Source organism: Hordeum vulgare, chromosome 5H (genome assembly GCF_904849725.1).
Source record: "Hordeum vulgare subsp. vulgare chromosome 5H, MorexV3_pseudomolecules_assembly, whole genome shotgun sequence".
Classification (NCBI taxonomy): Eukaryota; Viridiplantae; Streptophyta; class Magnoliopsida; order Poales; family Poaceae; genus Hordeum; species Hordeum vulgare.
The window spans coordinates 559,204,151-559,226,176 of NC_058522.1; the positions used below are offsets into that span (position 1 = coordinate 559,204,151).

General features: G+C 41.4%; 1 protein-coding gene across 1 annotated transcript; it reads right to left on the minus strand.

The window, feature by feature from the left end:
• Positions 1-901: 901 nt before the first annotated feature.
• LOC123452945 (probable DNA gyrase subunit A, chloroplastic/mitochondrial) lies at positions 902-17,660 on the minus strand. Its single transcript, XM_045129691.1, has 27 exons — positions 17,287-17,660; positions 16,227-16,296; positions 14,743-14,808; positions 13,759-13,860; positions 13,630-13,674; positions 13,419-13,517; positions 13,218-13,304; positions 12,143-12,213; positions 11,948-12,056; positions 11,778-11,840; positions 11,275-11,340; positions 11,053-11,141; positions 9,682-9,730; positions 9,243-9,329; positions 9,079-9,172; positions 8,230-8,300; positions 8,052-8,141; positions 6,090-6,215; positions 5,856-6,013; positions 5,416-5,497; positions 5,167-5,331; positions 4,971-5,072; positions 2,379-2,503; positions 1,999-2,119; positions 1,729-1,780; positions 1,537-1,636; positions 902-1,267 (listed from the first exon to the last, which is right to left on the minus strand). Exons 1-27 carry the CDS (start codon positions 17,658-17,660, stop codon positions 1,174-1,176), a joined length of 2,757 nt encoding a protein of 918 aa, XP_044985626.1. The 3' UTR covers positions 902-1,173.
• Between the last annotated feature and the right edge of the window lie 4,366 nt (positions 17,661-22,026).

The window sequence follows — 22,026 nt, forward strand, 5'->3', positions numbered from 1 at the left end:
TTATAGCACTCGGCTGGGCGAACACAATGTTGTAAGTGCGGTCTTCTTCAACCTCACACTCACACCACACCATGCCACAGGTGATGGCCATGGTGGTGGGGCTGATGAATGCGCTCCCTGGAGTGAGATGGTAGACCTTGGCGAAGTAGTATGATATGCGTTTCACGTTACTTTGATCAGGAAATGCATGGAGCTGCTCAAAGGCAAACCTCAGAAAGAGCAGATCACATGGCAAGGCGAGAAAAGGTCCCTTGTGTGAGCAATATGACAACCTCACGTCGCCTGTCTGTCATTACAACTCCAAGGTTCTCACCTAAGTCGGCATACAAAGTTCATACTGATTTCATAGCACTGGGAAAGGATAATCAGGTGCGGATTGGAAGGAGAAAGTTAGGATAATATAACTCTTGGCGTACAGCACTCCCACAGCATTGGATGTAGCGGAACATTACCCTTGGCGTACAAATGTCGCAAGGCGGCGGTGTGGAACTTGATAATATAACTTCGAGGAAGATTCAAGCTTACCGTGTGACCGATCTCCACCTGGATTACTTGCCGGAGCAAACGAGGATGCACACCTTGTGCCTGTTATGGAGCTTCATCTGAAACTAGAGGTGATGGGGCCTGGGCTGCATTGCTGAGGGGTCTGCCTTTTTGCAGCAGCGGATAAGATTTTGGCATGGGTAGTCTGGACCGTCTTACTCTGGAATCTAACATTTGCTGGATAGTCATGGTGCTAGGGCTGTGGTCGAAGGCCATTTCTGCGTGACTTTCAAACTACTCCCTCGCTGTAGCCAACGATTCCATCGATACCACTACTTAATGGAATGCGGAATTACACCTCGACAAAAGGCCATCACTCAACACCAAGTGGGATAGATGCCGGAGGCGGGAGCACTGATAACCGAAGGGGTCCCTGATCATAGTAACGAATTTTGCAACCCAGCGTGCAAGATTTACATCGACTGCTAATGGCACGATGACTACATCAGTTTTACACACGTTAATGGCAGCCAGAGTTCTACCCCTCCGAATCACAGAGTGATTCCTAGCTTCTACTGGAGAACAGCATGAGCCACCCAACACAACAAAATTTGCAGCTCTCCCCAGCTTGGGATGCAACACGAACCAGCAGGACCTACTAGCCTCTTCCATCTTGTAATGTAAGTTGAATCATTCTTCCGAGATCTCTTCTTCGTCTGCAGCTGATATCAGTGAAGCTGACTGGATCTTCCCAGCATGCTCCAGCCTCATCAGAATTACTCCCCTGTGGCACACCAAGCAGAGCAATTAGTGTCAAGTGTAATTAGTGATCTAAAACATATGGAGGTAATGAGGTAAACACAAAGTGTCGAGCGCAGAGCATGAGGTAGACACAACTAGAGGTAACGTTTGACAATAGACCTTCAAGGGAGCGCGAGAAGAACTTGAATACTACAGAGCTTGAAACAAGGAACATCTGGGCTTTGAAATACTAGGCAGAAGCATTAAGATTGCATTATAAACGTAGAGAGAGAAACAGAGAGGGAGTATTACTTTGCCCCACGACCCTGGATGGATACATCTTTGACCTTGATTCTGTTTATAGTGCCACCATGGCTAACTAAAACAACCTGCTCGTCACTTGCATCGTCATCTGTCATTAGATTCGTACACACAAAAAATGAACATGTTAAAACAAATCTTATCTGTGGTTAGGCAACAAAAAAGGACTGCAGCAGAAGTTACCAGTCGGTTCCCCGACGACAAACACAGCAGCTAAGCGGCAATCTTCTGGAAGCTGCAAGCCAAAATAGCATATACTATCAACAACTCCATGAAGCTCAGATGAATGATGTACCCATCTGAAGGTTAAATGTACTTGAATCTTTTAGGCGTAACAAATTTTAGCAACAACAGAAGGTACAAGTTCCAATGTGTACTTTACATTTTATTCAATACGAGGTACTCTAGACAAAACGATTCGCTGAACGCGGTAAATCAGAAACTTTACTATACCTTGTAGCCTCGCAAGCCTACTCTATTGAAGCTTGATTGACGGAAAGCATTTAGGGGCACACGCTTCCCATAACCATTATCAGCTATGAAGAGCAGCCATGGAGGACTCAAGTCTCTGACCCTGGAATACATAATAGTTGAAAGATAATTTGGTCAGTTATTGGGCAGTTGGCACATCAAAAAGCATTGTCAAAGAAGATACTTTTTAAATGCATTGAAACATGCTAAACTGAATACAACTAATGCATTGGTTTTCTCAAAAGAACAAATTTTCTTCCTTCGTATTTTACTGAACTGTTAAATTTTGATGAACTTCATCCATCTGGTCTTGCTAATTACGAGCTGATTTTAGAAATTCAAAAAAAATGGTGCCAAACTACCTGCTGACAGTTTTTCCAGGCATTGTATGGGTTGTGGATGGAATTATATCCATGGCTGCCATCTTGTCATCTTCCTTTAGCCTCATTGCACCCATACCTCTTGTAGTTCTTCCATGCGGACGAAGCTGGGATGTAGAGCAAATAAAAATATAATTAAATATAAAGAATAAATGTCAGTGAATTGGCAAAGAAGAAAAAAACGGTACGCATGAAGAAGCAGGCAAACAAATCCAAAGGAGACGAAATATCATTGCTAACAAGAAACAGACAATAAAAGAACAGAAGAAACATCTGATCCATAGTTCCTAGCGAACTTAAATCAAGTATTATTGCTTGTCACTTCTGAAACATTTAAAGTCACTAGCAGTATTTGAACTGATATTCTGAACAATGGCATGCTCAGCTCAATCATTTATCAAATATATGTGAACATGTGATTTTGAGAAATCAAAATAAGCCCCCATATTTCTTTCATCATACTCCCTCCGTTCCAAAGGTGTATTAGTTTTTTCAAAAGTCAAACATGTGCATGTTTGACCAAGTTTTTAGATAAAAATATCAATATCTACAGTACCAAATTTGTATCATTAGATCCATCACGAAAAGTATTTTCATATTTTATTTATTTTGAGGAAGACGAGGGATGTCGGCGAAGTCAAATGCATCAAGGACGGAGATGATCAGCTTCTTGTGAAGGATGAGGCGATCAAGCGTAGATGGCGGGAGTACTTTGACAACCTTTACAATGGAGAGGTTGATAGCTCTACCATTGAGCTAGACTACTCCTTTGATGATACCAGCATGTGCTTTGTGCGACGTATCCAGGAGTGTGAGGTTAAGGAGGCGTTAAAAAGGATGAAAGTAGGCAAAGCGATGGGTCCTGATGGTATCCCCATCGAGGTGTGGAGAGGCCTTGGAGACATAGCGATAGTATGGCTAACTAAGCTTTTCAACCTCATTTTTCGGTCAAACAAGATGCCCGAAGAATGGAGGCGGAGTATTTTAGTACCAATCTTTAAGAACAAGGGGGATGTTCAAAGTTGTACTAATTACCGCGGAATCAAGCTGATGAGCCATACTATGAAGCTATGGGAGAGAGTCATTGAACACCGCTTAAGAAGGTTAACAAGCGTGACCAAAAACCAATTTGGTTTCATGCCTGGGAGGTCTACCATGGAAGCCATCTTCTTGGTACGACAGCTGATGGAGAGATACAGGGAGCAAAAGAAGGACCTTCATATGGTGTTCATTGATTTGGAGAAGGCCTATGATAAGATACCTCGGAATGTCATGTGGTGGGCCTTGGAGAAACACAAAGTCCCAATAAAGTACATTACCCTCATCAAGGATATGTATGATAATGTTGTGACAAGTGTTCGAACAAGTGATGGCGACACCGATGACTTTCCGATTAGAATAGGGCTACACCAAGGGTCAGCTTTGAGCCCTTATCTTTTTGATTTGGTGATGGATGGGGTCACAAGGGATATACAAGGAGATATCCCATGGTGTATGCTCTTTGCGGATGATGTGGTACTAGTCGATGATAGCCGAACGGGGGTTAATAGAAAGTTAGAGTTATGGAGGCGGACTCTAGAATCGAAAGGTTTTAGACTTAGTAGAACTAAAACTGAATACGTGAGGTGCAGTTTTAGTGCTACTAGGTACGAGGATGGAGAGGTTAGCCTTGGTGGGCAGGTGGTACCGGAGAGAGACATGTTTCGATATTTGGGGTCCATGTTGCAGAAGGATGGCGATATCGATGAAGATGTGGGCCACCGAATCAAGGCTGGGTGGATGAAGTGGCGCCAAGTGTTGTATGGATGAAGAGACATGTTTCGATATAAAGGCAGGTTTTATAGGACAGCTATCCGACCTGCGATGTTGTATGGCGCAGAGTGTTGGCCAACCAAGAGACGACATATCCAACAGTTAGGTGTAGCAGAGATGCGCATGTTGAGATGGATATGTGGCCACACAAGGAAGGATCGGGTACGGAATGACGATATACGAGAGAGAGACTTGGTGTAGCACCGATTGAAGAGAAGCTGGTCCAGCATCGTCTCAGATGGTTTGGACATATTCAACGGAGGCCATCGGAAGCGCCGGTGCATAGCGGACGGATAAAGCGTGCTGAGAATGTTAAGAGGGGTCGTGGTAGACCAAACTTGACATGGGAGGAGTCCGTTAAGAGAGACCTGAAGGTTTGGAATATCGACAAAGACTTAGCCATGGACAGGGGTGCGTGGAAGTTAGCTATCCACGTTCCAGAGCCATGACTTGGTTTCGAGATCTTATGGGTTTCAACTCTAGCCTACCCCAACTTGTTTGGGACTGAAAGGCTTGGTTGTTGTTGTTGTTGTTGTTGTTGCAGATGTTCATATTTTATTCTACAATCTCAGTCAAACATACACAAGTTTGATTTGCATGAAGATCGATACACCTTATATTTTAGAGTATATAACTTTCTATCACATGGAAAAACGAGTTCAGTCAACATTTTCTCCACTTGCACCATTGGTCATTCGACTTCACAAGCATTCAGTTAATCACAAAAATTACAATACACAGAGATGCATTTTTGCAACCTACCTTGTTGCATGTGTTCACTATAACCATCCCGCTTTGTGAAGCCAAAGCAACAAGGTCGTCATCCCTACAGAGACGGACCCACTTGAGCTCATCGCCGGGAACCTAACATGTTAAAATGGTAAATGATACATCACATATTCAAGATAACCCAGAAGTATGTTATTCAGAAGAGACACGGACACATGAGATAGTATACCAGGCGCATTGAAATGATTCCTGTTGACCTGATTGACGCGAAGGCATTAAGAGGAACTTTCTTGATATAGCCGTTAACAGTCAGCATCACTAAATATTGGTCTTCAACAAATTTATTCACAGGAACAATGGAGGTTATTCTCTCTCCATCAGACAAATTGAGCAGCTGAAGACGAACAATCAAAATAATGGTCGGTCAGTTTGTCATCTGCTAAATTGCATTAGCATGGCATATTATCAAGCCCTCTACCTGTACTAATGGAGTCCCAGCAGCAACTCTTGTGCATTCAGGTATCTTGTAAGCACGTTCAGAGTATACTATCCCCTTGTCACTGAATCAAACATCGTTCAATAATCCAGTTACATGAGAGAACAAAACAATGAAATATAATTAAAATTTTAAATGCAGGCAAGCCATGTGAACTGCTTCAAATGTGAAAACATATTTCAGGAGTATATTTTGGTTTTCAGGATATTATTTAATTGGTAGACTGCCATAGCTTATGAAGGGCTGTTCAAATATCACTATTCCAGACAAACTGTAAACAATAGTAATGGAATGAACTTGAAGGGACTCAGGTGAACACTAAATAAAATTTATGAATCATTTTCCCACATACCCAGGAAGGCCCTGTCTGAAACAGTTCAATTCCAATAGAAGAGGAATTTTCCCAATGAGGGTTCACATACCTGAAATAAAGAACATGGTCATGTGTTTGGCAGACAATGAAATCCGACATATTGTCATTCGTTCGCATCTTTCCAACAGATTTTCCAATTGTCCCCCGGTTTTGTAAATTGAAGGTGTTGGGATTCATCCGCTTAAGATAGCCTTTCTCGCTAAGAATCTTCAGGTGCCAAATGTTGTCAGGTTAAGAGAGGTGCAACCATAAGGGTACATTAATACATATTTGTGTTTCTTACCAAAAGCATTTCTTCGTTAGGAATAACATCCATATCATCAACTTCACCATTTGCTGAATCTTCTAGGAAAGAACGTCGTGGGGTAGCAAATTTGCTCTTTAAGTCAGCTGCTTCTTGTTCGATAAGCTAACACACCCACCAGAAGAAAACGTTAATAAACTGTGAGTGCAATCAGAAGAGATTTAGCCCAGCGGAATAGACAGTGCAGACACTAGTTAATTAACAGTTAAGAAATTACAGAGCCTAGAAAGCATTTTCTACCAGCTGTATTTTAAGTACAGTGGCTCGAATCTGCATAAACTACGCTCGACAAGATGGCCCTCTTTCACCATACATGTTCTTATTTGTTGCTAGAACTCTCTCAAACTATTCATGAGTGAGGTTGGTAGCTAAAAATCTGTTGGGTGAGTTACAGGGAATTCTCATTTGCCTTTTGCAGATGATAGTATGGTGTTTATGAAGGGCAATGCACACCAGGCTCAGGTCATTAAAGAAGCTCTTAACTGGTTCGAGCCAAGTGCAGGCTAAGAACAGTTCGGACTTGTAAAGTGCCACAGAAAGTAAAGGTGCACGTGGAGGTTAGGAACATATTCCCCCGCTACAGAGAGGCTAGAGCATTGCAGGCTGAGATGCGTTTGGCCTGGAGTATCTCTGCTGAAAGATGTTTTGCACACAGAAGGAGTGGATGCTAAACCTGCTTGCTAATGCTAGCGAGTTGACAAGGCAGAAATTCTGATAATGTATCATGGCATTTGCGGAACAGTTCCATCTTTTGTTAAACATGGCATTTGCGGAACAATTCAATCTCTGGAGATGTCCAAGATACAGTAACGGCTATAGTTTTGCTTCTCATAAGCTACCAGTCACTAAGAACAGGACAAACCAAGTTTTAACAATGAAAGGGGAAGGGTCTGGCAGGAGAATAATTGGGACAATGTATCACATGCCAGAACTCCCTGGACAAGCCTAAGTGGAAATCCCCACCAGAGGGGTGGGTGAAGATGAAATGTGGACACCTTGTTTAACCAAACTGATGATGCTGAGTGCAGGTATGGTCATTTGGGACTCACGGGCTTAAGTTGTTTTAACAGCATAGCATGTTCTGCTGGCATGTTCTAGTGCAGAGGAAGCGGAAGTCCTCGCATGCCTGGAGGGGCTTCGACTATGCATCTATGACATTAGCCCATTGCCAGTGCAAGCCCTATTTTCTCAAAGGATGACCGATCGGTTATTCATCAGGTAAGCAATGAGTCCACGGTCGTTTTACTTCTTCTGCCAGGTGCTCGTGTGTCCAAAGGTTTCGAGAGAGTGCAATAGGTTGCCCATGATATAGCTAGATTGGTGTCTGGAGTTGGTACTATTAATTTGTTTACTCGTGCTGCTCCTTCATGCATGTCAGAGGGCATAGATTCTGATTGTGATAACTCTTATGTTGGTTTGATCAATAAACTCTCTCATTCTCCGCAAACTGGAAAAAAATGCTCAACCGGTCAAAAGTAAACCAGACATCCTAATGATGATGCATTTTCAGCAACTGAGGTAAAGCAAGGAAGGCACCATCACATGGATTATACATATATCAGTGACTCCTGAGACAAAGCAAGGTGATATTTGGCCTGTCATGCGATTAATTTGATGGAACTAACATGAGTACCCCTTAAAAAGTACCTTTGGATATATCTAGGAATCAGAAGTTAGGGACATAGGAGATGAGAAAGCGAGAGACACAGAAAGTCAAGTGAAATAACGCGAAAATGACCAGTTTTATCACAAGGTTTTCATGTTCTCATATGTTAACACTTAGCATCGATATTCTTTACCAACAAAACTGAAGAGAATTTATATTTTTAGGTATATTGTTAATACTTATCCTATATCAAGAAAAGATAAATAGAACTCAGAAGATGACAGGATATAATGCCAGATAAAAGCAGAATAGATGAAGAGCTTAAAATGCCGAACCTGAAACATAAGTTTCTTGCTTGACAGGAGCTCATTTAACTTTGAAATGCTCTCCGACAAAGAATTAGCTTCATCAATAAACTTCTTACGCTGCAACAAACAGAGGTCCATTCAGATTCTCCAAATAGGTAAATAATTTTGATTAATGGTGAGACAAATGGAATCTATATACGGTAACCTCAAGGGAAGTAAGTTTCCTTAGTGTAATGTCCAAAAGTGCTTCTGCTTGCTTCTCAGATAGACCATATTCTGCAAATGTAATTCAGGGTAAAACATAAGCATATATAGTCAATCAATCAGCACGTTATTTGATATTCAGTACTTTGTAATAATGGATGTTAATGTGGTCAATACATGAAGAAAACATTCACAAAGTTGATTGCTCTTAATATAATCGCTCATGGTACTATGAAAACAAAACCAGTGTTAACTGTTAAATGCACTACCCAACGCAACCAAAAGTCCGAACTGGTGGAAAGGGCTAGGCAATCCACATATACACTTCAACATTAACCAGCATGGAAAATTTGGGAAGACAAGAATACAGTGGAGCTAGTTTTAGTTATGTGCAGAACTCAAAATCAAATCTTCATTCTTGAGTCCCCGTAGAAAGAATCAAGGAAAAAATATCGAACAAAAACATGTACTACATACTAGTGCGTCCTTGTACTGCAAATTTGCATGATGCAGGAATAACTCTGCATTCGGCTGCATTATAATTTGTTACAGCCAATTATAGCCTGAATACCAGTTTTTCTACAAATGCAACCTGCAACTAAGTTTGTTTAAGCTTGGCCACATTACAGCTGTGAATCCTGTGAGCTAAAGATAACAACTAAAAAGAACTCAACCAGGTATTTTAAATGGAACTGTTGTAGAACTGTAGAGCTAAGGTGAGAAGAACAGAAATATGGAGATAGTGTCAGTCACAGCATTGAACAACTTCTAGGTTTTATTACTCCATGGGAAGATCAACATTATGACCAAATGAAAGAAAAGAAGACAAAAGTGAACTAGAAAACATTACCCTTTGCTAAAGCTTCCTTTGCCACGGTGTGATTTGATGTTTCTCTTATCACTTGAATTACAGCATCTAAATTGTCAAGACCAATGACAATGCCCTGCAGGACTAAGCAAATTAACCATCGACCCTTCGCTGTCCAAACAAGGCAGAATATCCAAATGATTTACCTCCACAATATGCTTTCTTTCTAGAGCTTGTGAAAGCTTAAACTTTGCACGCCTTTCAATAATAGAGCATCTGAAGTCAAGGAACGCCTAGAGCACAACCAAGATTTCAATGGAAAGTTAGGCTTGAAGTTCAAAAGGACATAAACTGCTAGATCATTTATCCTAGTATAATCAATCATAATCTTGGAGTGTGCATGCGCAGAGACTACAATTGCTGAATGTATCTCCTGAAAGCTTTTCCTCAAAGATAAACTACTGAAGGTTAATTATGCCCACGGTTAGTGACTTAATATCATGGTATACAGTACACTACACTAGCATTTGCAACTTCGGATTGAATCAACACATATTATCTAGTGGACATGACATACAGAAATATTAACTTCATTGAACATGACATGGAATGGGAATGGACAGGATAGGGTGAACATCACAGCACCTGAAGAATTTCCTTCAGTCCCATCAGTTTTGGATGCCCATCAAGAATACTGAACAAATCAAGGAAAAAAAACAGATGTAAGAACTGAAGACAGGTCAAGTTAGTTACTGTTTAAGAATGCGATGACATAGATACAAATTATAGATAGTATGGTAACCATGCATGGACAATGCACGTTTAATTAACATAATCAAAGCATGGAGAAAACAACCCTTTTATAATTTACAAGTATATATCTTAAAATTTGGAGGTGGAAAAGAATTGTCAAAACATATTTGTGCACACTTTTAAGAAAGGCCAGTATAGATAACATGCATGTCTTGAGGGAAGAAATAGACATTTTTTATTAAACAAATATCTAAGTGTAATTAGGAGGCAATAACGACAATAAAGAACTTAAAAGTACAGTAGTGATTAGGGTAAGGTACATTAGTCCACAACCACTGGATGTATATTTAATTAATTGGATTAAAGATTTGGAATGGGAGCATCCGAACCTAAAATGTGATTTATATGGCACAGATAACCGTAATGAGTTCAAACACGCCAACTGAGATCTAAAATATTTTATATGGCTCATCAGAATGCCTGCATACAGGGATGCATGCATAGCTTGATGTAAGGTACTCTTCTTCGCAGGACCTTCACATAAGCCCTTAAATAGCTATTGTCACATCAAATAAACAATTCTGCCTATTATTTTAGTCGTGCTGGTACATATCACATTTGACGTGTGTATTGCATAAAACATGGCATCCAGTTCTCCATATGTGATTGCACTTTTTGCAAATAAGTTAAAGCATGGTATGGGTCAATTCTATTGGCTAAGGGTGAAACATGATTGATAGTCCCCCTGTCAATTCTATTTTTGATATCTGCAGCAGATACACTTAACTATGGCATTTCAATGTTTTTCTAGCTTCCTGTATACTTGCTATCCTAGAATGGACTGGTACTATGATCCAAAGATAAATATTTGCTATCAAATTTAATAAACAAGCATATGTACCATATATTTTCTTATAACAGTGCATAATGCACTGGTTGACATAAATATTGAGGAAGCGCCTTAAAATAGTTAATTATATGGATTTAAAATAACAGCATCCTAAGTCTGAACATTTAAGAATATTTAATGAAGTAAACAATACTGGGAAAGTTGAACTGATGTAAAACAATTCGAATTTCTAATTTTCTATTAATGTGAAATCACTTCTGAGATCAATTTGGCAAAGGAACAACATCAGAAAAGAAAATGAAGAGCAAATACTATGCACCATGTGGACAATTTACAGTCTTGCTTTTACCATAGAACACATGACCAAACGAAGCAAAATCAGACAACTATATATATGATTGAAGCATACTTACGCTACCATGTTGCAGCTAAAACTAGACTGCAATGCTGTATGACGATACAGGTTGTTCAGGACAATGGCAGGATTTGCGCCTCTTTTCACCTGGAACAGTATGAAAGAGAAGGTAGTGGATTCCACATAAGCAACAAGACAAATAATATCCTTGGACCCGTAATTGCAGTCTTAAATGATAAAGATAAGCTCAGCACATAAAGTCAAAGATGATAATACAAACCTCAATAACTACACGCATTCCAGCACGGTCACTTTCATCCCGAATATCACTGATGCCTTCTAACACCTGCACTTAGTAACAAAAATGGGTTGGTGGTACCAATGATAGAATTCAAATTAAGCTTAAGTTAGTTACAACCAGCTAGCTTACGTCCTACTCCCTCTGCACCTACTTCTTGTTGGGGAAAACTAGAACAAGTTCCCCCAACTACAAGTATTATGGTACAGAGAGAATATTTTTTATGGATAAATCCAAACACCAAAAGGCTACAGCACGAATAATAATAAATAATACTCCCTCCATTCCTAAATATAAGTCTTTTTAGAGATTTCACTAGAGGACTACATACGGATGTATATAGACATACTTTAAAGTGTTGATTCACTCATTTTACTCCGTATGTAGACCCTTAGTGAAATCTCTTAAAAGACTTATATTTAGGAACGGAGGGAGTATTCCTGATACAGGAGAAATGCAACTAATTATGTCCCAAATGAAGTTACCTTGCCTTCAACAAGCTCAGCTATCCTTTGGACTAGAGTAGATTTATTTGTCTGGTACGGAACCTGCACATAAGGATAAAGAATTACAAATCGTAAAATATGTTCACTTGATTACAAGGTATGAGGCTGCCAAAAAGGCATTGCTCTGAAAATACTAACAGGAACCAAACCTCATTAATTATGATAGCCGTGCGCTTGGTTTTCTCATCAATTGTTTCAATGACGGTTTTGCCTCTCATCACAATTCGACCACGCCCAGTTCTATACGCCTCCAAAATACTATGCATGCAGAAAAAGAAATGCAGAATAAAGCACCTTAGTGTATGGTAAAGGGAAACTAGACCAATGAAATATGAATCCAGTACCCATCATTTCCCATGAGTATCCCTCCTGTAGGAAAGTCAGGACCAGGCATGTATTCCAGTAGTTCTTGGAGCTTGCATACAACAGAGAATCGCGATCAAGATAATGAGAATAAATAAAACATAGAAGCAGAAGGAGTAGAAGACTTGAAGTGAACAGAACTAGAGAAATCCATTTAAGAGCAACAGTCAACTACTGTGAACCTAAGAACTTATCCTAGAATGACTACACCAATGTCAATGTTTCGAGGATATATTCTTTAGAGAACATGCAAATGATGCACATGTACTTTTGTTAAGAGCAAACCAGACAATTGCTGAGCACAGTACAACTGCATGCTGCCCTTCTCTTTTAGACAATTAGATTGATTCACTACGCCTTAAAGTGATTCACTATGATTGGTTCACTATGATTTAAGTAAAACAAACAACTACAAGAGTTTGCCCACAGAGATTGTTGCCCATTTGTTCTGCTTAAGAGAAAGAGTAGCAGCTATTTAACAAATACTCCCTCCATTCCATATTAGCTGTCACCGAAACAGATGTATCTAGACATATTTCCATGCTACTAATGGCAATCATTCGGAAGGCTTCCCAGACACAATCCAAGACCAGCATGGCAGCACTTATAATTGGCCAACAGACCTGACATGCTACATCAGCAAGTTTCGGCTGGGCAATTGCCTTATACTAGTATCCTGGTCCTGGTGTCTTCCACGAAGTTTTAGCACAAAAGAATGAGGGCTAAGCAACTAGCATTGCAATTGTACTTCCAAAGCTTTGGTTATGATCAGAAAAGTGCAGCATGACCATATAAAACCGTGCATGACCATATATCAGAAAAGAGAAGCATGTGCTTAAAGTGTGCTGAACAAAGCTTTTCCCTTGATTTATATGAACATGCATTTACAAGTTCTATCACTAAAGGCCTACCAGGCATCACCCGAGTGCTTAACCAAATGTGCCACCAGCGACCAACAGGTGGTTATTTATGGATTCACCATGCTATGTACTCGTACAATGCAAGTAATGAACAAAGATCGATTGATCGAAAAGGAGATAATGATAGAATACTTACCGTAGCATCAGGGTTTTGAATTATAGCAGAGAGTGCATCAACAAGTTCTCCCAGATTGTGGGGAGGGATATTTGTCGCCATTCCAACCTGAGATAATACCACGTAAAAAAATCAAATCCAGAACATCACATCTTTTTTTAGCATAAATAGGTGGCGAAATGAGCTGAACTCTTCTTAATAAGCTTATAAAAGAGCTCATACTGCAATTCCTGAAGATCCATTCAACAGTAGTGATGGAACACGAGCTGGCAACAGAGATGGTTCTTTCTGTGAATTATCAAAGTTCGGAACGTAGTCAACCTGTCCATGGCAAACAAGCGGCATGAAATAGGTAGGAAAAAGGAACATCCACACCAACATGTGCATGCACACACAAAGAGAAACACATAAGAACTGAAGCGCAAAGATTTACTGTATTCAGCTCCAAATCAGTCAGGAACATGGCTTCTGTTAATGGCTGCAAAATAACAAGAGGGGCCGTGAGACTTCAAGTTGGTGAAAAGGTCAGCTCGTAAAAAAATTGAAGTGAACCAAAACCTACATCCAAGCGGCATTCTGTGTATCGCATTGCAGCGGGAGGATCGGCATCTATTGAACCAAAGTTACCATGTCCTTGAACAAGTGGGTACCTCATTGAAAAGTCCTGCAAGATTGCATACAGAAAAGCCTATTCAGCTGTAATGAAATAAGCAAATTTGACATATGTGATGCAGCTTCACGGGTGTAGCTTGGTTTAAAATTGGAGAGATGTGATATGATATAGAAATTCTACATGCAAAAATTACTACTTCCTCCGTTTCTATTTTGTCTGCGTACAAGTTCTCTCAGTTTTTTCCGCAATAGTCTGTGTGTTTCCTTCTTTTAGCCATCCCTTCCGATGCTGCCCCTTTATTCAGTTTTCCCGTCTAATCCGCTGCATGCATGAGCCAGTCCGTTGCATGTGTAGAGAGAAATTAGTGGGCAATCTAGTGGCATGCAAAGCGGGCCAGGGGTGCATGCAGAGAAGGGCCAATCCATTCACGAGCGAATTTATTGCATGCCAGTTTCCTTGCCATCGGCGCAGGGGCAAAACAGTCTAAAAAAAGCCCAGTTATTGCCTCCTTGGTATGCGGGCTGGTTCTTATGTTCAAAGAAAAAAGAATCGGAGGGTGTAAGTACAATTTGAAATATTCAGGTATCTGCCTAACATGAACTGAACTGAACTGCACTGATATTTTCATATTAATTAATTAATACTACTGTCATATAGTTTACAGAGGTTGTCCAGTCACTAAACTCTGTTTCTGGCCATGGCTATCTAAATTGACATACAATGCAAGTACCCAAGTTTAAACGAGGATCAATCAGCATCTGCTTATCGCATAGACCCACCCAAAAGGGGAATGGTCTGGTGAAGTGCACGAATTACATTGTATGGCATTCATTCATGGAATACGTAGACAGATAAAAAAACTTAAACAGATGACCTGTCAAATGTCATGACACCACCTGTCCATAAATAATAACATCTACACAGTAATGTTACCTGAGCCATTCGTACTAAAGTTTCATAGACGGCTGAATCTCCATGAGGATGGAATTTACCGAGTACCTGCAAGAAGTATGAAAATTTCACGTCTGTGCACCTAATAGGAAGAAAGGCATCACCCGAAAAGCACAATATTGTTCAAAAATGTTTATCAAAAGAGGTACAGTGGTAATGCTGCTCTGTCACATTATGCATCAACATATATAATATTTTTGCTGATTTATTTACAACCTGAAATTTTCCAATTTATAAGCAGCAACTCATTCACAACTCAGCCTAGGTGATTATAATTTTTTTGGTCCTGGCTCTAAGAGCAAGGAACTAGATAGGTGAGCGGAAATATGCAAAGTTAACTAGATAACTCCAAATCAATGGGCAGGCTAGACAAACATGATATGCAGTTTTGAGACCACCAGTTCTGTAGCAAAATAATTGGTGCAAAATAAACTCAAAATCTGATCAGAATGGTATAAAAAAATGTGCCTGCTCCAAAACAAAACTCTTTTTAGTGTATTGGTGTAATGGTTATTGCTGCTGTTATACAATACCCTAGAAGCCCAGAAGCAAATAGTTTGTTCGCGATGAAGATGCAATTGAACGAAGAAAAGAACACCTATTAGCTTACAGTCATACCACAATAGCTGCAACAAATTGCTTCTTTTACAGAACGGAGTCTCTAAAACTTCAAGGCACACCATGAAAATGAATTTACTATTTGAGAGAGCGATTATTTGGGAAGTGCTTTGCTGGATACTGATGTTAAATGGGAAAAAATCACCAATGATAGGGAAGCCAGAAACTAGGGAAGCCATAGTAGGGAGGGAGGGGACTGTGTCTGTATTCCTGATGATTCGATGGTTCTAAAGTAGTACATGTTAGTGTTTCTACTTATGAAGGAAAAACATGGTTTGGGGTGTGCAGTCGACATTTATCCATGTGGACACACTTAAGACATTCTATAAAATCACAGTGGATTAAGATGTAAACCCAATATAATGCCACCATTCCATTTTTAAACTCCATGCAGTATAACTAAGTCAACTCATTCACGAGCCCATTACATGGTGCAACTGCAACACTGTTATCAACACAAAATGCTTGATTACACAGGTAATGCACCCTTCTCCTATCCAAGTCCTATCACACCGAGACACCAATGAAACAAAAGCCTTTTAAGCCATCTCCACAATAGTAGCAACGCAGAAAAAAATGTTCTACAGATCTATTTTGAAATTGGAAGATATTTGACTCTTTCGTGAATGAAACTAAGGTACTTAGTTTTCAGGGTTTTTTAGATCCTGGTCGTATCAGCTTCGGCTGGCCTCTAATGGCCTCAAAGGAGCTTTAAGAGTGAGCATATTATTTGTGCATTACAAAGTCTTATGCGCAACAGCAAAGTAAAACAAACCAACAGCATGGTACAGCAGGAGGGGAATATGTGCTTCAAATCACAAATGATACAAGAGTTCCTTCATGCATACCTCACCAACGACTCTGGCACATTTTCTGTATGGCTTACGAGATGCGAGGCCCATTTCATGCATTGCATAGCTGCAGAAAAAATGAGGATATCACCCAGATGGCATGGAGTAAGGTTAATTACAATACTAGAATGAAACTAATCTGCAAAATGTGCTAGCGTAGCACTAGTCAAGCAGATAACTTCAGAAATGGGAGAATACTCGTATGATCGTCCAATATTTCTTCAGAGTAAGAATTCATATGTTATGTAAACCTAAGATACTTCAGACTGTAGATTAGCTCAAGAGACAGATTCAGGCACAACAGCTGTTTTACTATACACTCACTGCAATGGGAGCAGTTTGACAAAAGATAAGCATCTCCAGGCAGCTACACCTTACAAAGTTATCTGATAACTAATGGTAACAACTTGATTGCTTAACTCAACAACAATCTAAGGGTGATCAACAGAACACTATAACATTTAACAAACCATCAATTTGTTTCTCTTCAAACTCATATGACTTATTAGACAGGCTAGTATTGCCAAAACGGCCATCAAGGCTTCTCTTACAAAGAGATGGGGACAAAATCCTTATCTGACTGCATTCAGCAATGAAGGCACCCACAGCGATCCAACACATGAACAAAGTGAGAAAAAACAACCCCGAACCATTCACAACAATAGTATATATGATGACGCGCTCTCTGATCACAAACTATGCACAATTTGTACTTCTTCTTCAAACCCATTGGACAGCTCAACCCTTGGTTTACCACTAGTGGTTGTCAGTCTACCAAGCATGTGGCAAAATCAAACTCTCTCCCGAACACTTACACCAAGTGTTTACAAAGTAGTATGGACTAACGAGATGGTAAGGCAATCGGGTGTGGCTGGTGAACGAGTTAGTCGACCGAGCTGTAAACGAATGGGCTTCAACCTAGCTTCTAAACAAGCTGAAGCACACACCCAAGCCCCAATCGACCGAAAATTACTTGGTAAACATGTAAATCCAGCGAAGCTTCTAATCCGGCCACGAGCTGAGCAAGCTGGGGTAAATAAACGAGGGAGCAGCTCACAGTATCCTGCGGTGGACGGGCTTGAGCCCGTCGCGGACGTCGGGGAGGGCGCGGCCGAGCAGCACGGACATGGCGTAGGACATGTACGCGTCGGTGGCCTCCTTGTGGAGCTCCACCTGCACAATCCGCTCCTTGGTGACGGGCGCCCCATCCCCGTCGGCGTCGCCGTCGCGGCGGCGCGCGAGGGGGACGGAGTTCCCGGAGCGCGAGGAGGAGGGGGAGGGGGCGGCGCAGAGGAAGCGGAGGGCGGGCGCGGGCCCCGCGGCGGCGCGGCGGCGGGAGGCGGCCCCGGCGGCGGCGATGAGGGAGGCGGAGGGCCCGCGGAGGAGGCGCGGGAGCGGGAGGCGGAGCGCCGCGGCGCGGGAGAGGGCCATCGCGGGGTGAGGGGGAGGGGGAGGGGGAGGGCGCGGCGGCGGAGCGGGGCTTACTGCTGCCGCGGCATTGGAAGGGGATGGAAATGGCGGAGGGGAGGAGGGGTGGGTTTATAGAGGGTTTTGGTTTTGGATTGGGGTGGATTGCGGAGAAATAAACAGGAGGGAGGTTGAATGGGGGTGGGGTGGTGGATGACAGGAGGCGGAATGCTCGGGGCCTCGGGGCGAGAGATACAAATGGACGGGGGGCGCTGGCCGAGCTTCATCCGACGGCTGGCCTTCCTCGCTGCGCTGCTCCGAGGAAGCCTCCCTAGGTTTTTCAAAGGGAATCCACGCTCACGGCCCCGATGTCTCGCGGATTCACGAATACACTACGGCCCACATTCAGAGACGAGACCCTCTTTGATTCACGGCAATAAGACTAACCACAACGGGAGTAACATAAAATAGTAATATGTATTTATTTCGTTTTAAAATAAATGTTTTGAATTTGTATTAGCTCTAGTTGTACTAAACCAAGACACTTATTTTGGGACGGAGGGATTACATATTACTAGTCTAAGTCCATGTTTGGAACCACTCAGATTGTAAGATCCAGTTTTTATAATCAATTATGTCTCCAAACAGAACAGATTATGGTGTAGATTATAAAAATTAGATGAATAAATTATTAAAACTCACAATCTACTCTACCCCAGCTAAAATCAGATTATGGATTGCTAATGACCCATTACTCTTGTAAAGTTTGAGATAATTACATTCCTGCCACCGCCACCCTCCTCTTTTTTAAGAAAAACAAAGGACGGACAGGTCATTATACAATGTAAAACCTAAATTACAATTTATATAATCTGGCCCCAAACATGCCCACCTAGATTATTTCTATAAACCAGATTATATAATTTATCTTCATAATCCAGATTATCATAATCTATTATGGTTCCAAACAGGGCCTAAGTTACTACCTTCATAATGGATAACATAAATATAGTAACATCGAGTCTTTCATTTATTAGTTTATAGACTCATCTTGCCTTGATATGCGTTATGTTACTCATAGGGATAGTAACATGCTTAGGCGGTTCAACGCTGGGGCGGCAATATTTGTATCGCGAAAGAGATGTCGGATTTGTTCTACTCTGGGACGACTACTTCAAAGAAAATCCAACCTTTCCCGAAAGTTACTTTCGTCGAAGGTTAGTATTACAACATTATTATCTATCTGCCTATTTGTCATCTCCCTATCTGATATTTGTTTATACGCACAGGTATAGAATGTCTCGTAATTTGTTTAATCGCATAGCTGAAGCACTACTTGAGCATGATAGTTATTTTAAGCAAAAAAGAAATTCTGCTAGAGCTATTGGGTTGCATTCTCTACAGAAGATGACAGCCGCAATGCAACTACTAACTTATGGATATGTTGCTGATGTTGCGGATGAGTATTGTCGCTTAGGAGAATCTACTAATCTAGCAACTTGCAAAAAGTTTGTGATAGCTATTTGTGAAGTCTTTGGAAACCAGTATATGAGATCTCCAAATGAAGAAGAAATTGCTTGATTACTTGAGTTAGGGGAGCAAAGAGGTTTTCCTGGTATGTTAGGGTGTATAGATTGCATGCATTGGACTTGGAAAAATTGTCCTAAAAAATGGCATGGCATGTTTAAAGGTCATGTGAATAAGACCACAATGATTCTCGAGGCAGTTGCTTCGAAGGATCTTTGGATTTGGCATGCATTATTTCGTTTACCAGGGTCTCTCAATGACATAAATGTTCTTCAACGTTCATATGTGTTTGCAAAGCTAACCGAAGGGGAAGCTCCAAAGGTGAATTATACCATCAATGGTCATCCCTACACAATGGGGTACTACCTTGCAGATGGTATATATCCATCATAGGCAACATTTGTGAAGACAATACCAGCTCCACAAGGCAGAAATAATAAACATTTTGTCAAAAGGCAAGAGGGAGCCACAAAGGATGTGAAGAGAGCCTTTGGAGTTTTGCAATCCCGTTTTGCCATTGTTTGGGGACCATTTAAAGGTTGGAAACGCAAATAAATTGGTGATGTCATGAAAGTTTGCATCATAATGCATAATATGATAGTTGAATATGAGCGAGACATCGGTCCACAAGACTACAACTACGACTCTATGGGAGTAAAGGTGACCCCATCTCATACTCATGGGGAACAAGTAAGTACGTTTATTCAAATGAATCAACGGATCACTAACAACGCATTTCACTCTTGCTTCAGGATGATCTAGTTGGGCACATCTGGCAGAAGCTTGGAGATGAATAATTATGTACGCAGTCGTAATAATATAGTTGAATCTTATGATGTACTATTTCAGTTATGGCATAATGCAATGTTTCCAATAAACTCATTCTGCTTGTTCACACAACAAATAGTTAACATGATAAATAGTTCACACGATAAATAGTTTACATGAGAATTAGTTCACACGACAAACCTGATGTGTTCTATCGGCGAGCGGCAATCTCATTCGGCTTGTTCATGTAGTATTGTTGTGGTGTCCCACTCATAGCACTAGTGTCCATGGACATGGTCTTCTCTTCTAACTCAAACTGTTTCTGTGTCATCTCCCTCTCCTGGATTATCATTTGTCTCTCCCTCTCTTGGTTTGCCATCTGCCTCTCCCTCTCCTGGTTTAACATCCGCCTCTCCTACATTGCAATTTGCTTCTCTTGCAATTCAAATGCTCGCTCATAACTAGCATTCTTCGTGGCCCCTTTCACCTGGGCCTTCTCTAGCTTTTGTGCCCACACAGTTTTTAATGATAACTTGTAAGCAAGAGCATCGAAAGTAGAAGCTCTAACTTTTCGTAAACGTTCTTTATCTCACTTATTTCCATCAGGGCTTATCTTTGTATCAAGAGCATCAGGGCTACCGAAGTTTTCATCATTAGAAGTTGTACATGGACTTGCATCAAAAGTTTTCTTCTACTTTTTTTGAGGCCCCTTCGAAACCACACGAGTCTCCCACTTTGGATGCTTTTGCAATTCTAACCAACGATGCATCAATGCAAATGACTTGTTTTTAGGATCTTTGGACTTGTATAAAACAAGTGCCACAGTTTGCTTCACAAATAAACGGCCTATTACTCTCACACAACATATGAAAGTTAGTAATGAGCTAAAAAGATGGATGCATACCTGCTCAGCGATAGTCACCCCACTTTGGTTTCTATTAAGTATTTGCTGATAGTATCCACATAACTTGCTGACTTGCTCATTAATAGTGCTCCAACGATAATTGAGTGCATTTTGAACACGATCCGGCCATGACACTTTCTTGCATGTGTTGTAGTAATCATAAATCCTACCCCAATAAGAATTTGCAGTTTGATCTGTCCCTATCACAACATCAAAAGTGGTGTGCAACCATGCTTGCACCAATAGTTCATCCTCTTTAGTAGACCAATTCGATCCTTTAGTGGATTTTGCTTTTGACAAATGCAGATGTTTTTTGAGTTGATTGCATTTCTTGCTCCCCAACTGGATTATTTGGCACTTGTGTTGATACATCAAAGTTCAACATCTCAAGAAAATGCCCATCATCTTCCATCTGCAAAAAAAAAAAACACACGCCTTCAGTCCAAATACACACACAAAAGCCATAGATCCCACCTACCTCCCCCTCTCACGTCGTGCTCCCGTTCCTCCCTCCCCCTACGCTCGTTCCTCCCCCCCCCCCCTGCGCGTCGACCCCCTCCCACCCCTCTCGTGGCGGCGGCGGCCCTCCTCCCCCCCCTCCCGAGCGGACCGGCCGCCGCCGCCCTCCCCTTCCCCCTTGAGCGGACCAGCGGCGGCGGCCCTCCCCTCCACCCCCGAGCGCAGCGGGGGCAGCGACACTCCCATCCACCCCCGAGCGCATCGGGGGTAGCGACTCTCCCCTCCACCCCCCGAGTTGGTCATCCTATGATGCCGTCAAGGTGGATTCCACCAACTGAAGGAGCAGTCAAAGCAAATATTGATAGTGCATTTTCGTTTCAGGATAACAGGTGTGTTGCAGAAACGATATCCATAACTGTAGGTGGAGTATTTTTGGGTGCTTCCTTCGAGGTGATCAATGGTGTGATAGACTAGACCCATCATGTCCAAAAGTTATATCTTGTAGGGAGGCATTGTTCTTAGCACGGGATATTAATGTTAGCGTACAGATGTGGCATCAGATTGCATGGATGTTACGTGCTATGGAGAAAGGGAGCAGAAGCGGGAATTCTATGATCATTAAAGGAGGTTGCGTTTGAGTGCTGAACTAGGAGATTTTAAGTTTAAATTTGAGAGGAGAGAAGACAATGTTGATGCTCATAATATTGCTAAGTACTTCCTCCGTCCTAAATA